Below are 13,675 nucleotides of genomic sequence, written 5' to 3'. Positions count from 1 at the left end.
GCGGGGGTGGAGGAGGGGCGGAGGGGAGGGAGCGGGGCAGCGGGGGTGGGGGAGGGGCTTTCCCGCGCTCCGGGGCCGATTTGGGAGGGGGGAGGAGCTTTTGAGCCTGGGGGCGGGGCCGGAGCTGAGCGGGGTGAGTGAGGCCGCGGGGGGTTTTGGGGAGGGGTCCGGGGGGCGCGCCCCCCCCCCCCACTGCCCTCTGCGGGGACCCCCCCAGGACGCCCCTCCCCCGGACCCCGGAGGGGGCTTTGGCGGGGGGAGGGGCCCCGGACCTCTCGGGGGGGTCGCGCAGTGTGGGGTGACCCCCGTGCCCCCCCCCCAGCGCCATGGGCCCCCCCTCGCTGCTCTTCCTCCTCCTCCTCCTCTTCCTCGGCGCCAGCGTGGCCCCCGCGGCCCCCCCGGACCTGGAGGAGCCCGAGGATTACGCGGTGGGGAAGGGGAGATTTGGGGGGGGGGGCGTGGGGGGATCCTGACCCCCCTCCCCAAACCTTCCTGCCCCTCCCCCAACCTGCCCTTCCCCCAACACCCGAGACCGCCCCCCCAAAACCTCCTTGGCCCCTCCCCCATTCCCAAACTTCGGGAGCCGCTGTGGGGGAGGGGCTGGGGAGGGTGGGGGCGGGGCGGGGGAGTTTGGGGGGGGCCGGGGGATGGTTGGGGGGGTGACCCCTTCTCGCCCCCCCTTCCCCCAGGAGTGCAGCGATGGTTACGAGTGGGACCCCGAGACCGAGCACTGCAAAGGTGGGGGAGGGGGCCCGGTCAGGGGGGGCTTGGGGGGGTCCGCACCCGGGGAGGGGGGGTCCGTGGGGTTTGGGGGTCCCGGGGTCCGTGGGAGGCGCTCGGGGATGATTTGGGGGGGTTTGGGGGCTCTCTGGGTGTTTTGGGGGGTCCCGGGCTGAGTTTTGGGGGTGGGTTCCCCTCTGGGGATGTATTTGGGTCGGGGGTTCCGGGGCCCCTCTCGGGCAGTGTTTTGGGTCGGGGGGCTCCCCCCTGACGCCCCCCCCGACCCCCAGACGTGGACGAGTGCGCGCTCGGGTCCCCGCCGCCCTGCCGGGGCTCCATGAAGTGCCTGAACCATTTCGGGGGGTACCTGTGCCTGCCCCGCTCGGCCGCGCTGCTCAGCCCCGGCCCGGGCCCCGCCCCCGCCCCGCCCCCGCCCCCGCCCCCGCCGCGCCCCGCCCCGCCCCCCGACGGACGCTGCCCGCCCGGCTTCGGCCCCGCCCCCGACGGCACCTGCGCAGGTAAAGGGGGCGGGGCCTGCGGGGTGGCGGGGAGGAGGGGCGGGGTAGGGTGGATGCAAATTGGTGGGTGAGGTCGAGGGGCGTGGTTATGTGGGTGCAAATCGGTGGGCGGGGAGGAAAGGGGCGTGGTTTTGTGGATGCAAATAGGTAGGCGGGGCTGTGGAAAGAGGCGGTGTCTGTTTGTGGGCGTGGTCTGGAAGGGTGGGACTGCCCGGGGGATTGCGGGGGGGTCCCACCGGGGCAGGGAGGTGCCCCTGATCAGGGGTCCCCATTTCGGGCGGGAGTTCCCCATTGCAGGGGGGGATTCCCCATTTCGGGGGTCCCTGTCCCTCCCCTCCCCCTGTGCCCCCGCCTCCAGACGTGGACGAGTGCGCGGGGCGCCCCCCGTGCCGGCCCAGCCAGGAGTGCATCAACGTCCGGGGGGGCTTCGAGTGCCGCTGCCCCCCCGGGTACCGGCACCGGGACACCGAGTGCGTGGGTCAGTGCGGGGGGGCTGGGGGGGTTGGGGTGGGGGTCTCGGCTGAAGGGGGCTGTGGCTCCCAGGGGTATTCACAGGGTGGTTTTGGGTTGGTTTTGGGGTGAATTTGGGCATTTTTGGCGCAGACGAGGACGAGTGCCAGTTCCGCTGGTGCCAGCACAGCTGCGCCAACTCCCCCGGCGCCTTCTCCTGCCGCTGCCACCCCGGCTTCAGCCTCGGCCCCGACGGCCGCTCCTGCCTCGGTCAGAGCCCCCCAGCCCCGTGGGACCCCTCCCGGCCCTCCCGGGGGTCTGGGGGCGGGTGAGGCCCCCCGGACCCCTCCCTAAGCCCTGGCGTGTCCCTGTGCCCCCCAGATGTGGACGAGTGCTCGATGGGCGCCCGCTGCTCCCAGCGCTGCCTCAACACCTTCGGCTCCTTCCGCTGCCGCTGCCGCCCCGGCTTCGCCCTGGGCCCCGACGGGCACCGGTGCCTCGGTAAGCCACGCCCACCGCGCCTGGGACACGCCCATTGGGGAAATGGGCACGCCCACCGCGGCGGGGACACACCCACCGGGGCTGGGGCACGCCCACCCGGGTCGGGACACGCCCACCCGGGTCGGGACACGCCCACCCGGGTCGGGACACGCCCAGCTGGTACGGACACTCCGCCCCCCCGGGGTCTCACGGGGTCTCACGGGGGTCTGTCATTCTCTCTCTCTCTCTCTCTCTCTCTCTCCCCGCCCGGGGTCTCCCCAGACGTGGACGAGTGCCGGGGGGGGGTCCGGTGCCAGCACCGCTGCCAGAACCTCCCGGGGGGCTTCAGCTGCGTCTGCCCCCCCGGCTACACCGAGGAGGGGGGGCGGTGCAAGGGTAGGGGGCGCTGGGGGGATGTTGGGGGGGTTTGGGGTGATGGGGGACGTATGGGATCTTGGGGGGGCTCGGAGGCCGTTTGGGGGGCTCTGCCGGGGTAGGGGGCGCTGGGGGGGGGTTTGGGGGATGTGGGGGATGATGGGGGTCTCTGGGGCTGTTTGAGGGGGGTTAGGGTGGGTTCTGGAGGTTTTGGCCGGCTGGGGTGGGTTGGGGGGGCTCTGGGAGAGTTTGAGAGGATTTGAGGGGGGGTTTGGGAGTTTTGGGGGGGCTGTGGGGCCGTATGGGGACTGAGGGGGCACCAGGGTAGCGGGGGAGCCGTTTGTGGGGGGTGGGGGGGCTCTGGGGGGCTCTGGGCACTGGGGTCGGTTTGTGGGGGGGCTGGAGGGCACTGGGGGGTCTCAGCCTCCCCCAAGCCCCCCCCCCTTTCCCCCCAGACCGGGACGAATGCTCCGAGGGCTCCCACGGCTGCGGGGGGGCTCAGAGCTGCCTCAACACCTTCGGGGGGCACCTCTGCGCCCCCCGCGAGGTCTGCCGGGGGCCCTACGTCCCCCACCCCCGAAACAACGGGTACGGACCCCTCCCACACCCCCAAAATCCGGGGGGGCTCCTCCTCACCCACCCTGGGGGTCCCTGGGCAGTTTTGGGGCTCTCAGCTTTGGGGACCCCCCTCAATTCTCCATTTTGGGCCCCCCAGGACCTGCGTTTGCCCCGGGGGGGTTCCGGGCTGCGCCCCCCGCCCCCGCTGGCTCCTGCACCGGTTCCTGGCGCTGCCCCAGACCCCCGAGGTGCCCACCGGGATCTTCCAGCTCCGGCACCCCCCGGGGGACCCCCAACGGCTGCGGCTGCGGGGGGGCCCCCCCGGGACCTTCCGGCTGCGGGTACCGAGGGCTCTGGGGGCGTCTGGGGCCTTTGGTGTCTCTGGCTGTATTTGGGGGGGGGTGCGGTGAGAATTTGGGGTTAATTCGGGGGGAATTGATGTCTCAGTGCGTGGCCCCGCCCCCCCACAGGCGCTGACCAATCACAGCTCGCTGCTGGAGCTCGCGCGCCCCCTGGCGGGCCCGCGGCAGCTGCTGCTGGAGGTGGAGCTTCTGCGTCCGGGGCCACGCCCCCCGCCCGAGGCCCCGCCCCTCACCACGGACGGACCGCCCCCCGCCACAGAGGGACCGCCCCCCGGCGCCTGGGACCCGCCCCCTCCCACTGGGCGGGGCCTGGCTTTGCTCCGCCTCCATCTGTCAGTGGGGGCCCACCCGTTCTAGGTGGGGGGAGACCCCCAAAAAGCCACTGGGACCCCAAAAACTCCCCAGGACGCCCAAACTGTGCCCTGGGACCCCCAAAGAAGCCCCAGGAACCCCATAAAACCGACTGGGACCCCCAATTTGGGGGCAAAGAATGAATGTGCTGAGCAGTTTGGTGTGCAGGGAACTGGGAGGGAACTGGGACAAACTGGGGGGGAACTTGTGCCCCGAAGAACCACACGGACGCTTCTGCCTCCCCTTCCACAAGGGGGCGCCCTTTATTTGCCTCGCCCCCCGTGGAAGACCCGCCCCCCTCGGGGGCGTGGTCAGTGCCCCACCCGCACGTGGGGGTTGTTGAGCGGTTCGAGGGCGGGGTCGGCGTCGGCCACGCCCCTGGCCAGGCTGGCCAATAGGAGCAGGAGCAGCGCGAAGGCCGCGGCCCCGCCCAGGCACAGCGCCAGCAGGGGGCGCTGCGAGAGCGCGCGGGGGCGGCACCTGCGGGGGGGCACAGAGTGGGGGGGGGGGCACAGAGGGACCCCCGAGAGATCCCCCCCAAAGGGACCCCAGAGATCCGCACAGGGAACCCCAACTGGTGCCCAAAGGGACCCCCCAAAAGGGACCCCATGACATCCCCAGGAGGACCCTGAATGACCCCCCAAAGTGCCCCCCAGAAGGATCCCATGACCCCCCCAAAGTGCCCCCCGACCTCCACAACTGACCCCCACAAAGGGACCCCTGGCCCCCCAGCCCCCCCAGGGAAACCCCAAACCGCAGCCGGAAAGCCCCCAGACCCACCCCAGCCCCCCCAGGAAGCCCCGAGCCCCACCTCAGCCCGGGGGGCAGCCCCCAGCCCCCCATTGCAGCCCCCAGCCCCCCACTGCAGCCCCCAGACCCACCTGAACCCTGGGGGCAGCCATGCCCGGGGTCTCCTCCGATATTTTTTCTCCTCCTCGTGGTCGGGGGGGCTCCAGGGCTCGCGACCCCCCAGGGGCTTGCGGGGGGCGGAGCCTGGGGAGGGGGCGGAGCGACCCTAAAGCCCCGCCCCCAGGTCTGGGGGGCCCCGCCCCCCCAATTCCAGCGCGGGGGGGCAACCCTAACCCTGCAGCCCCCGAAGCCCCCAGACTCACCCAGCCCCCCCCCAAAGCCCCCAGACTCACCCAGCCCCCCCCCAAGGCCCCAGACTCACCCGCGTGCAGCGTCGGGGTCTCCCCTGCCCCCATGTGCACCACGGCGTGGGGGCTGGGGGGGCTCGGGGGGGGCTCCGGGGGGGTCACAGGGGCTGCGGGGGCAGAATTTGGGTTGGGGGCTGCACGGAGGATTTTGGGGGCTGCCCTGGGGGTGTTTTGGGGTCCCTGGGGGTGTTCTGGGGGTCTCTGGGGTGGTTTTGGGGGGCGCCCTGGGGATGTTTTGGGGTCCCTGGGATATTTCTGGGGCCATGGGGGTGATTCTGGGAGTCCTGGGGTGGTTTTGGGGCCCTGGGGGTGTTTTGGGGGCCCAGGGGCTGTTCCTGGGGGGGGTTTTGGGGTCTCCCCTCACCGTGCCAGCCCCCGTCTGGCTCCGGGCACGTCTCAGGCTCTGGCAGCGCCTCCGAGTCCTCGACCTGGGGGGAAATCGGGGGGATTTGGGCAGTCGGGGCTCGGGGGGGTTCAGGGCACTCGGGGGCTCTCGGGTCACTCACCAGGGGCAGTCCCAGGCCGGGCCGGGCCCAGGCCGCCGTCCGGAGCCGCGCGCGCAGCGCCTCGGCCACGGGGCCCTGCAGGTTGGGCGGGGGGAAGAGCGCCCCCCCGCACTGGGGGCAGCGGTGCCCGGCGGGCGCCGTGCGGGGCGGCAGCGCCCGGGCCCAGCCCGACAGGCACGGCCAGTGGAACACGTCTGGGGGGCAAAGAGCGGCTCAGGGCGGCCCCAGGAGCCCCTGGAACGCCCCCAGGTCACTCCCAGCCTCCCTGGAGCCCCCCAAAGCCCCCCAAAACCCCCCAGACCCCCCAAATCCCAGCGCAGCAGAGCAGGCGCACGGCGTCCCTGTGCCCCAGCGGCGCCTGGCACAGCGGGCACTGCGGGCGGCCAGAGCCCCCCACACTCCCCCCAAAGCCCCCCCAGATCCCCCCAAGTCCCCACCCACCGTAGCAGAGTAGGCGCACGGTGTCGCGCTCCCCCAGCGGCGCCTGGCACAGCGGGCACTGCGGGCTGTAGTCGCTGTCCTGCAGCCACTGCAGGTACGAGCGCACGATGCACTGCGGGGACGCGGGGGTCAGCGCTGAGGAGCCCCCCCGGAGCTCCCCAGGACCCCCCAGAGCCCCCCAGCCCCACCTTGGGGTGGGCGCTGACCAGGCAGCTCTCGCAGACGTTGACGCGGTGCTCGAAGCAGAAGAGCGTGGTGACGCGGCGCTTGGGGCACTTGCACAGCCCCATGGCGGCCTGGGGGGCAGCCCGGAACTGGGGGGCTCAGGGGGTCCTGGGGGGCTCAGGGGGTCCTGGGGGCAGCCTGGAATTGGACGGGGGGGAGTGTCCCGGGGGGCCGGGGCCCTCCTCGGCCACGAGAACATCCAGGACCCCTCCCCAGAAGAAGCTCCCAAGACCCCTCCCCAGGAGAAGCCCCCAGGATCCCCTTCGCCCTCTCCCGCTGCCCGAGACCCCTCAGGACCCCCCGGGACTCCCCAGAGCCCCCCGCACACCAAGGGGACACCGCAAAGCCGCGCCCAGCGCTCCCCAGGATCCCCCAGTCCCTCCTGGAGCCCCCAGACCCTCCAGGAGCCCCCCAGACCCCCCCAAATTTCGCCCCCCCGCCCCCCACTCACACGTTCCTATGGCGACGCGCTGCCCCGCTGGCGCTTCCGGGTGCGTCGCTCCCTGTTGGCGTCACCGGCCGCCGCCGCGCCGGAAGTGCAGCCTGGCCCCGCCGCGGCGCCACTCCCAACATGGCCACTCCCCGTGCCTGCCTTGGCGCGCGGCGCGGGGCGATGACGCCACTTCCGGCCTTTCGAACCGCCATGGCGGGAGCGGGTGGCGGGCGGCGCTCGGCGGGGGCGACCCCGACGGGTGAGGGGGGGTCCTGGGGGGGTCTGGGGTGTCCAGGGGTTCTCGGGGGGGTCCCGGGGGGGTCCCAGGGGGTTCTGGGGTGTCCTGGCGGGTCCTGGGGGAGTCCCGAGGGGGGTCTGAGGGGGTCCTGTGGGGTCTGGGGGTCCTGGGAGGGGTCTGGGGGGGTCCTGGGAGGGTCCTGGGGGTCCCGGGGGGGTCTGTGGGCTCTGGGGGGTTTCTAGGGGGTTCGAGGGGGTCCCGGGGGTCGCGCCCTCCCCCGTCACCCCCTCCCATCTCCCCCTCCTCAATTGCCAGGGACTCGGGGCAGCTCCCTGCGCTCGGCGGTCTCGGAACCGCGGGGGGGCCGGAACCCCCGGAACCGCAGCCCCGTGAGTGGGGGGCCGGGGGGGCCGGTGGGGTCACCAAGGGGTGGGGGAGGGTCCCGGGGGGGTCCAGAGAGCGTGAGGAGCCCCAGGAGTTGAGGGGGGGGCCGGGGGGGTCACCAAGGGGGTGGAGGAGGGTCCCGGGGGGGTCCTGGGGCTGGGGGGGCCCTGGGGGGTCCCAGGCAGGGGTTGGGGGGGGTCTCGGGGCTGGGGGGCAACTCTCAGACCCTTCCCCTCCCCACAGGACTTTGAGCGACCCCGACGGAGCCCCCGGGTGAGTTGGGGGAGGGGCGAGGGGGTGGTGAGGGGGGGTCCTGGTGATCCCGGGACCCCTCCCCACACTGACCCCCTTCCCCCCGCCCCTCCTCCACAGCTGCAGAGCCAGAAGGAGAACGGCCCCTCCCCCTCCTGTGCCCCCTCCCCCTCCTGTGCTGCCCCCCCCTGCCCCTCCCCCCCACCCTCCCCCCTCCCCTCCCCCCTCCCCCGTGTCCGTCGCTCCTACAGCCGCCTGGAGGGGGGGGCGGGGGGGCTCAGCCCGCGGGGGGCTCCCCCTGAGCCCCCTTCCCCTCAATGTGCCCCTCCCCCGAGCCCCTCCCCCTGCCACCCCCCCAGATCCCCCCCCTCGGCCTCCCTGGCATCGGCCCCGCCCCCCCCGAGCGCAGGAGGAAGAGGAAGGTGACGCCCATTGACGTGAGTGACCCCCGCGGGACCCCCAGGGACCCCCCAGGGACCCCTACTGCCCCCTCTGACCCCTTCTGATCCCCACTGCCCCCCACAGACCCCCCCTTTTCTCCCACTGACCCCCCATTCCCCTCGCCCCTGCTGCTCCCTGCACCCCCATTGGCCCCCCTGACCCCCATTGCCCCCCTGACCCCCCATTGTCCCCCATTGACCCCCCTGACCCCCATTGCCCCCTGACCCCCATTGTCCCCCCTGACCCCCCGACCCCCCATTGCCCCCTGACCCCCATTGCCCCCGTGCCCCCCCAGGTGTCGGAGCTCGAGGCCTGGGCCGCCTCCATGAACGCGCTGTTCGAGGAGGCCGAGCGCTTCCACCTGGTCGTGGAGTGACCAGAGAGACCCCCAGAGACCCCCGGGAGAGCCCCCCAAGACACCTGGGGACCCTCAGAGACCCTCAGGAAACCCCAAGGGACACCTGGAGACCCCCAAGAGCTCAGGAGAAACCTGGGGACCCTCATGGGACCCCCGGACCCCCCATAATGTGTGGGACACCCCCCCCCCCGATTTTTGGGACCCCACCCCCGTTTTTTCCTCAATAAACTCGGTTTCTGCCGCGGCCTCGCTGTGCAATGACGCAGTTTGTGGCGTCACACACCCGCAGAATTGGGTCACTGTCTCTTTAAGAGCGGGGGCGTGGCCTTGCAGCCAATCACCGTGCGGCGCGATGACATCACCCGCCGAAGGGGCGTGGTTCCTGCCAAGCCACGCCCCCGGGGCGCCCAGGTCCCCCCAAAAAACTTCCCCGGCTCCCCCCGGCCATGGAGCCCCCCCGAGCGGCGCCCCCTCCCCCCGAGATGGAATTTGGGGGGCCCTGGGGTGAGGGGGGGCGGGGGGGGCGCGGCCGGGGCCCTTTTTGGGGAGGGGGAGGGGGGTTGGGGAGGGGCGTCCTGAGCCCTGGGTCCCCTTTTGGGGGGGCGGGGTCTCTTTTTGGGTCTGGGGTCCCTTGGGGAGGGGTGGGGAGTGATCCCTGTCCTGTTTTTGGGTCTGGGGTCTCACCTCGGGGTCCCCGGGTCCCTTTTTTGGGTCTGGGGTCTCACCTGGGGGTTGGGGTCCCCGTTTTGGGTCTCGGTCTCCATTTTGGGTCTGGGGTCCGCAATTTGGGTCTGGGGTCCGCAATTTGGATCTGGGGTCCGCAATTTGGATCTGGGGTCTCTCTCCCCTGCCCCAGGCGCGGGGGCTCTGTCGCTGCTCCTCCCTTTGGGGCTCGTGGGGGTCGTGAGCGCCACGGTGGGGGAGGGCGGGGGGCTGGGGGCCCCTCCCCCCGCCCTGGCCGTGCCCACCCCCCCCGCGCTCGCGCTGGTGCTGGCCTGGGTGGGGGCGCTCGGAATGGGGGGCTGGAGACCCCCGAGGGTGAGGGGGGCTGGGGGGTTGGGGGCATTTGGGGGAGTTTGGGGGGTTCTGGGGCAATGTGGGGGTCTGGGGGGATTTGGGGGTCTGGGGGATCTGGGGCAATGGGGGTCTGGGGGGATTTGGGGGGTCTGGGGGGGATCTGGGGAGGTTTGGGGGAAATTTGGGGATCTGGGGGGGATTTGGGGGGCTTTGGGGGCTGGAGACCCCCGGGGGTGAGGGGGGGCTGGGGGGTTGGGGGCATTTGGGGGGAGTTTAGGGGGGTTCTGGGGCAATGTGGGGGTCTGGGGGGGATTTGGGGGGGTCTGGGGGGATCTGGGGAGGTTTGGGGAAATTTGGGGATCTGGGGGGATTTGGGGGGGCTTTGGGGGCTGGAGACCCCCGGGGGTGAGGGAGGGGTTATTTGGGGGGTGGGGGAATTGGCGGTTTGGGGGGATTTGGGGGGCTTTGGGGGCTCAGGGGCTGTTGGGGGGGCTCCGGGGGGTTCCATGGGGGGTCTCAGGGTGACGCCGCTGTCCCCCCAGAGCCCCGGTGACCCCCCAGGACCCCTCCGGGACCTCGGCTGTGAGTGGGGGGCGCTCGGGGGGGCTGGGGACCCCTCGGGGAGTCTCTGGGGGGGGCTTCGAGCTCAGGGTCCCTCGGGGGGGTCCTGGGGGGGTCCAGGGTCCGTTCGGGTCCTTTGGGGGGTTTGGGTGCGGGCGGGGGGGCTCGGGGGTCCCCTCGGGAGTCGCGGGGTCTGGGGGGGGTCTCGGGGGTCTCCGGGGTCCCTCGGGGGTCGCGGCCCTCACTGGGGGGGTCCGTTTGGGGGTCTGGGGGGGTCTCGGGGGTCTCCGGGGTCCCCCCGGGGTCGCCCCCTCACGGCCGCTGTCCCAGGGCTGCTGTTGCTGGGGGGGGCCCTGGGGGGGTCCCTGGCCCTGGGGGTCCCCCTGCCCCCCCTGTGCCCCCTCCTCCCCCCGCTGGCCGCGGCCGCCTCCAGCGTCGCCTTCGGCCTCGCCCTCCTCATCCTCGCGCGGCGGCGGCTGCGGGCGGGGGGCACCGGTGAGTGGGGGGCTGGGGGGAAATTGGGGTCTGGGGGGGGAATGGGGAGGGATGGGGGGGGAATTGGGGTCTGGGGGGGGAATGGGGAGGGATGGGGGGGGAATTGGGGTCTGGGGGGTGGTTGGGGGGCGGGGGGATAATTGGGGTCCGGGGGGGGTCCTGGGGAGCTGGGGGGTCCTGGGGAGGGGATTGGGGGGAATGGGGGTCTGAGGGGGGTCCTGGGGGAGTCCTGAGGAGGGACTGGGGGGGAATTGGGGTCTGGGGAGGGATTGGGGGATAATTGGGGTCCGGGGGGGGTCCTGGGGAGGGATTGGGGAGGAATTGGGGTCTGGGGGGGGCGCTGGGGGGGGTCATGGTGGGCTGGGGGGTCCCGGGGGTGCTGAGGCCGTGCCCCTCCGCCCCCCCCCAGGACACCCCGTGTATGAATTCTTCGTGGGGGGAGGAGCGGGGACCCCCCTGGAGCCCCCCGAGAATCTGAACTGGGAGCGGGTCGGGCTCTGCGCCTGGGTACGGGGGGAGCTGGGGAAACTGGGAGGGACTGGGGGGGACTGGGAGGGAACTGGGGGATTGGGGGGGAACTGGGGGGGACTGGGAGGGACTGGGGGGATTGGGGGGGACTGGGGGGATTGGGGGGGGGACTGGGAGGGGCTGGGGGGATGGGGGGACTGGGAGCACTGGGAGCGCTGGGAGCAGAGCCAGCAGAGCACTGGGTTAACGAGCTCTTCCCCTCTCTGTCCCCCGCAGTTCCTGGTGCTCTCCGCGGCCCTGGGGGAGCAGCAGCGCCTTTGGGGCTCCCCCTCGCTGCCGCTGGCGCTCGTGGCGGCCGCGCAGGGGGGGGCGGTGCTGCGGCGGCTCAGGGTGGGGGGGGCACGGGGGGCGTTTGGGGGATTTGGGGGGGGGGAGCTGTGGGGTCCCCCGGGGGGGCGGTTTGGGGTGTGTTTGGGGGTATTTTGGGGTGTGTTTGGGGGTGGGGGTGTGTTTGGGGTCTCCAGGGGGTTTTTTGGGGTGTGTTTGGGGGTGGGGGGGCAGCGGGGTACCCCTGGGGGGGGTTTGGAGTGTGTTTGGGGGGGTTTTGGGGGCGTCTTTGGGGTGGGGGGTTATGGGGTGTGCTTGGGTCTCCAGAGGATTTTTGGGGTCCCCGGGGGATATTTTGGGGTGTGTTTGTGGGCGGGGGGTCTGTGGGGGTCTGACCTCTTGCCTCTCTCCAGGAGCTGAGCGCGAGTCCTGCCCCCGGCCCCGGGGGGTTCCTGGGGCTCTTTGGGGGTCTCGCCTGGGGCCCTTTCGGGGGTCCCCTCCCAGCGCTGCTGCTGCTGAGGAGACCCCAGCAGGGGCTGGGGGGCGCCGCGGGGGCGGCCTGTGGGGGGCTCTACGGTGGGCACGGGGGCGTACTGGGGGAACTGGGGAGTTCTGGGGGGATTTGGGGGGAATTGGGGGATACTGGGGGGCACTGGGGGGATTTGGGGGCAATTGGGGGAATTGGAGGAGATTTAGGGGGCACTGGAAGAGATTTTGGGGGGAACTGGGGGGATTTGGGGTCAATGGGAGCACCAGGGATTAATTGGGGATTATTTGGGGGAATGGGGGGGGGGAAGGGGCAGGATCCGGGTGGGGCGGGTTTGGGGGAACTGGGGGGATTTGGGGGTCCCAGAGGAGCTCGGGGGGTCTCGGGGCAGTTTGGGGGGCCCCTGACATCCCCCTCCCCTCCCGTTCCCCCCCAGCCCTCGGCTTGTGGATCTTCCACGGCGCCACCACCCAGAGGAGCCTCTTCAACCGCGACCCTCGAGACCCCCGGGTGGCCGGTGAGACCCCCCAGGGCCGGGACACCCAAACGGCCGCGGATCCCCAAATCTGGGACCCCCCAAACCCCTGTTCCACCGCCTCCCCAGGTCTCCCCACGGTCCCCACGGCCACGGGGCAGCTGCTGCTGGCCGGGGGCTGGTGGGGGCTCGTGCGACGCCCCGATGACCTCGGGGAGCTGCTGATGGCCTTGGGCTGGACCCTGCCCTGCGGTGAGACCCCCAAAACCCCGCCAGGGCGCCCCAAAACCCCATGTCCCTCCCAGACGCCTGAGCCCCCCAAAACCCTGCCGGGGCGCTCCTCCTTCGCCGAGGTCCCCCCAAAACCCCGTGTCCCTCCCTCCCATACACCTGAGATCCCCAAAACCCCATCTGTCTGTCCCTCCCAGACGCCTGAGCCCCCCAAAATCCTGTGTCCCACCGTGTCCCCCCTGACCCCCGTGTCCCCCCAGGTCTGTCCCCGCCGCTGTTGCTGCTCTTGGCGGGGGCTGCGCTCCGGGAGCTCCGGGCTCTGGAAGGGGAGCGGCGGCAGCGGCGCCGGTTTGGGGGGGCCTGGGGGGGCCTGTGCCGGCGCGTGCCGCACCGCCTGCTGCCCCTGCTCTACTGAGGGCCCCCCGAGACCCCCCCGGGATCGCCCACCCAAGGCCCCCCAACTCTCATGTGGTTGTTTCTAATTAATGTGGTTGTTTCTAATTAATGGCCAATCACAGTCCGGCTGTCCGGACTGTCTCGGTCAGTCACAAGCCTGTTATCATTCTTTTTCTATTCTTAGCCAGCCTTCTGATGAAATCCTTTCTTCTATTCTTTTAGTACGGTTTTAATGTAATCTATATCATAAAATAATAAATTGAGCCTTCTGAAACATGGAGTCAACGTTCTCGTGTCTTCCCTCCCATCCTGGGACCCCAGCGAGCACCACCACCACCAACTCCCACCCCCAGCATTTACTGGCACTGCCGGGACCCCTCCCATCAACTGAGGGACCCCCTGGGAGCCCCCACACCCGCCGAGAGTGGGGTCGTTCATCAGTCCTGTCCCTTAATGAGCAGCTTTTCTGGAAGTTCATTAGTCCTGTTCCTTTAACGAGCAACTTTCCCGGACGTTAATCAGTCCTGTCCCTTAAGGAGCAGCTTTCCCAGTCCCGGTTCTCTGGACGTTCATCAGTCCTGTCCCTTGACCAGCGGATTCTCTCCCGGGCTGTTTCCTTGCCATCTGCCCATCTCAGTCCAGCTCCTCGATCAGCCGCCGACCCTGCACCCCCTTGTCAGCCGGGGGCGGCCGGGGACCCCCGAAACCCTCCTCAACCCCGTCCCTGAGCAGCCAGGGTCCCCGATCCCCCTGCCCGTCCCTGGGCGGCGGCCGGGGCCCTCCCCAGACCTTCTCCAGCCCCTCCCTGATTTCGGCCACCGCCGCCTCCTCCGCGGCCACCTCGGCGTGGACCGCCCGCGCCTCCCGGGCGAGCTGCGCGAGCTCCTCGGGGGCGCCGCGGCTCCAGCTCAGCAGGAACCCGACCTTCCTGCGCGCCGCTCGGAAGCGGCTCCGCTCGGGGGGCGGCAG

General features: G+C 71.7%; 4 protein-coding genes and 1 long non-coding RNA gene across 6 annotated transcripts; 4 read left to right on the top strand and 1 right to left on the bottom strand.

Annotated features, from left to right (window-relative positions):
- Positions 1 to 86: 86 nt before the first annotated feature.
- On the top strand, positions 87 to 3,936 carry LOC115916248 (EGF-containing fibulin-like extracellular matrix protein 2). The gene is made up of 11 exons (XM_030969941.1): positions 87 to 133; positions 323 to 428; positions 690 to 738; positions 1,011 to 1,238; positions 1,597 to 1,716; positions 1,842 to 1,958; positions 2,070 to 2,189; positions 2,451 to 2,564; positions 2,999 to 3,131; positions 3,259 to 3,442; positions 3,572 to 3,936. Exons 2-11 carry the CDS (start codon positions 327 to 329, stop codon positions 3,818 to 3,820), a joined length of 1,416 nt encoding a protein of 471 aa, XP_030825801.1. The 5' UTR covers positions 87 to 133; positions 323 to 326; the 3' UTR covers positions 3,821 to 3,936.
- Positions 3,937 to 4,054: 118 nt separating this feature from the next.
- On the bottom strand, positions 4,055 to 6,703 carry ZFPL1 (zinc finger protein like 1). 2 transcript variants are annotated; one of them, XM_030969939.1, is made up of 8 exons: positions 6,595 to 6,703; positions 6,107 to 6,281; positions 5,919 to 6,030; positions 5,478 to 5,671; positions 5,336 to 5,399; positions 4,986 to 5,078; positions 4,696 to 4,807; positions 4,055 to 4,294 (listed from the first exon to the last, which is right to left on the bottom strand). In XM_030969939.1, the coding sequence occupies exons 2-8, from the start codon at positions 6,206 to 6,208 to the stop codon at positions 4,126 to 4,128; spliced, it is 846 nt and encodes a 281-aa protein (XP_030825799.1). In that variant the 5' UTR covers positions 6,209 to 6,281; positions 6,595 to 6,703; the 3' UTR covers positions 4,055 to 4,125. The 2 variants fall into 2 exon arrangements, with proteins under 2 accessions (XP_030825799.1, XP_030825800.1); XM_030969940.1 differs by having other exon boundaries at positions 5,919 to 6,006.
- A 57-nt stretch (positions 6,704 to 6,760) lies between these two features.
- On the top strand, positions 6,761 to 7,706 carry LOC115916195 (CASP-like protein 4A1; the record flags this gene model as incomplete). The annotated part of the gene is made up of 4 exons (XM_030969881.1): positions 6,761 to 6,835; positions 7,130 to 7,203; positions 7,442 to 7,471; positions 7,571 to 7,706. Coding segments are annotated over 4 exons (315 nt in total), but the record flags the coding sequence as incomplete, so codon positions are not given.
- Positions 7,707 to 7,827: 121 nt separating this feature from the next.
- Positions 7,828 to 9,143, top strand: LOC115916246. Its single transcript, XR_004061578.1, has 3 exons — positions 7,828 to 7,887; positions 8,187 to 8,753; positions 9,106 to 9,143. It is a non-coding gene; the product is annotated as an uncharacterized LOC115916246 (long non-coding RNA).
- Positions 9,144 to 9,181: 38 nt separating this feature from the next.
- LOC115916252 (delta(14)-sterol reductase TM7SF2-like) lies at positions 9,182 to 12,787 on the top strand. Its single transcript, XM_030969945.1, has 9 exons — positions 9,182 to 9,287; positions 9,809 to 9,848; positions 10,158 to 10,322; positions 10,732 to 10,829; positions 11,067 to 11,180; positions 11,531 to 11,693; positions 12,041 to 12,121; positions 12,209 to 12,331; positions 12,571 to 12,787. Exons 1-9 carry the CDS (start codon positions 9,264 to 9,266, stop codon positions 12,723 to 12,725), a joined length of 963 nt encoding a protein of 320 aa, XP_030825805.1. The 5' UTR covers positions 9,182 to 9,263; the 3' UTR covers positions 12,726 to 12,787.
- Positions 12,788 to 13,675: the final 888 nt, after the last annotated feature.

Source organism: Camarhynchus parvulus, unplaced genomic scaffold (genome assembly GCF_901933205.1).
Source record: "Camarhynchus parvulus unplaced genomic scaffold, STF_HiC, whole genome shotgun sequence".
NCBI lineage: Eukaryota > Metazoa > Chordata > Aves > Passeriformes > Thraupidae > Camarhynchus > Camarhynchus parvulus.
This window is presented reverse-complemented; position numbering and strand designations above follow the sequence as displayed.

Excerpts from the sequence above, each read along its gene's own strand:
- LOC115916252 (XM_030969945.1), top strand. The coding sequence starts at position 9,264 with ATGGGGGGCTGGAGACCCCCGAGG. Across the intron at positions 11,181-11,530 it reads CGGTGCTGCGGCGGCTCAGG|GAGCTGAGCGCGAGTCCTGC; the intron begins GTGGGGGGGGCA and ends GCCTCTCTCCAG. Across the intron at positions 12,332-12,570 it reads GGGCTGGACCCTGCCCTGCG|GTCTGTCCCCGCCGCTGTTG; the intron begins GTGAGACCCCCA and ends GTGTCCCCCCAG.
- LOC115916248 (XM_030969941.1), top strand. The coding sequence starts at position 327 with ATGGGCCCCCCCTCGCTGCTCTTCCTCCTCCTCCTCCTCTTCCTCGGC. Across the intron at positions 1,239-1,596 it reads CCCCGACGGCACCTGCGCAG|ACGTGGACGAGTGCGCGGGG; the intron begins GTAAAGGGGGCG and ends CCCCGCCTCCAG. Across the intron at positions 3,132-3,258 it reads CCCCACCCCCGAAACAACGG|GACCTGCGTTTGCCCCGGGG; the intron begins GTACGGACCCCT and ends TGGGCCCCCCAG.
- ZFPL1 (XM_030969939.1), bottom strand. The coding sequence starts at position 6,208 with ATGGGGCTGTGCAAGTGCCCCAAGCGCCGCGTCACCACGCTCTTCTGC. Across the intron at positions 6,031-6,106 it reads TGGTCAGCGCCCACCCCAAG|TGCATCGTGCGCTCGTACCT; the intron begins GTGGGGCTGGGG and ends GCGTCCCCGCAG. Across the intron at positions 4,808-4,985 it reads GACCCCGACGCTGCACGCGG|GCTCCGCCCCCCGCAAGCCC; the intron begins GTGAGTCTGGGG and ends CCCCCTCCCCAG.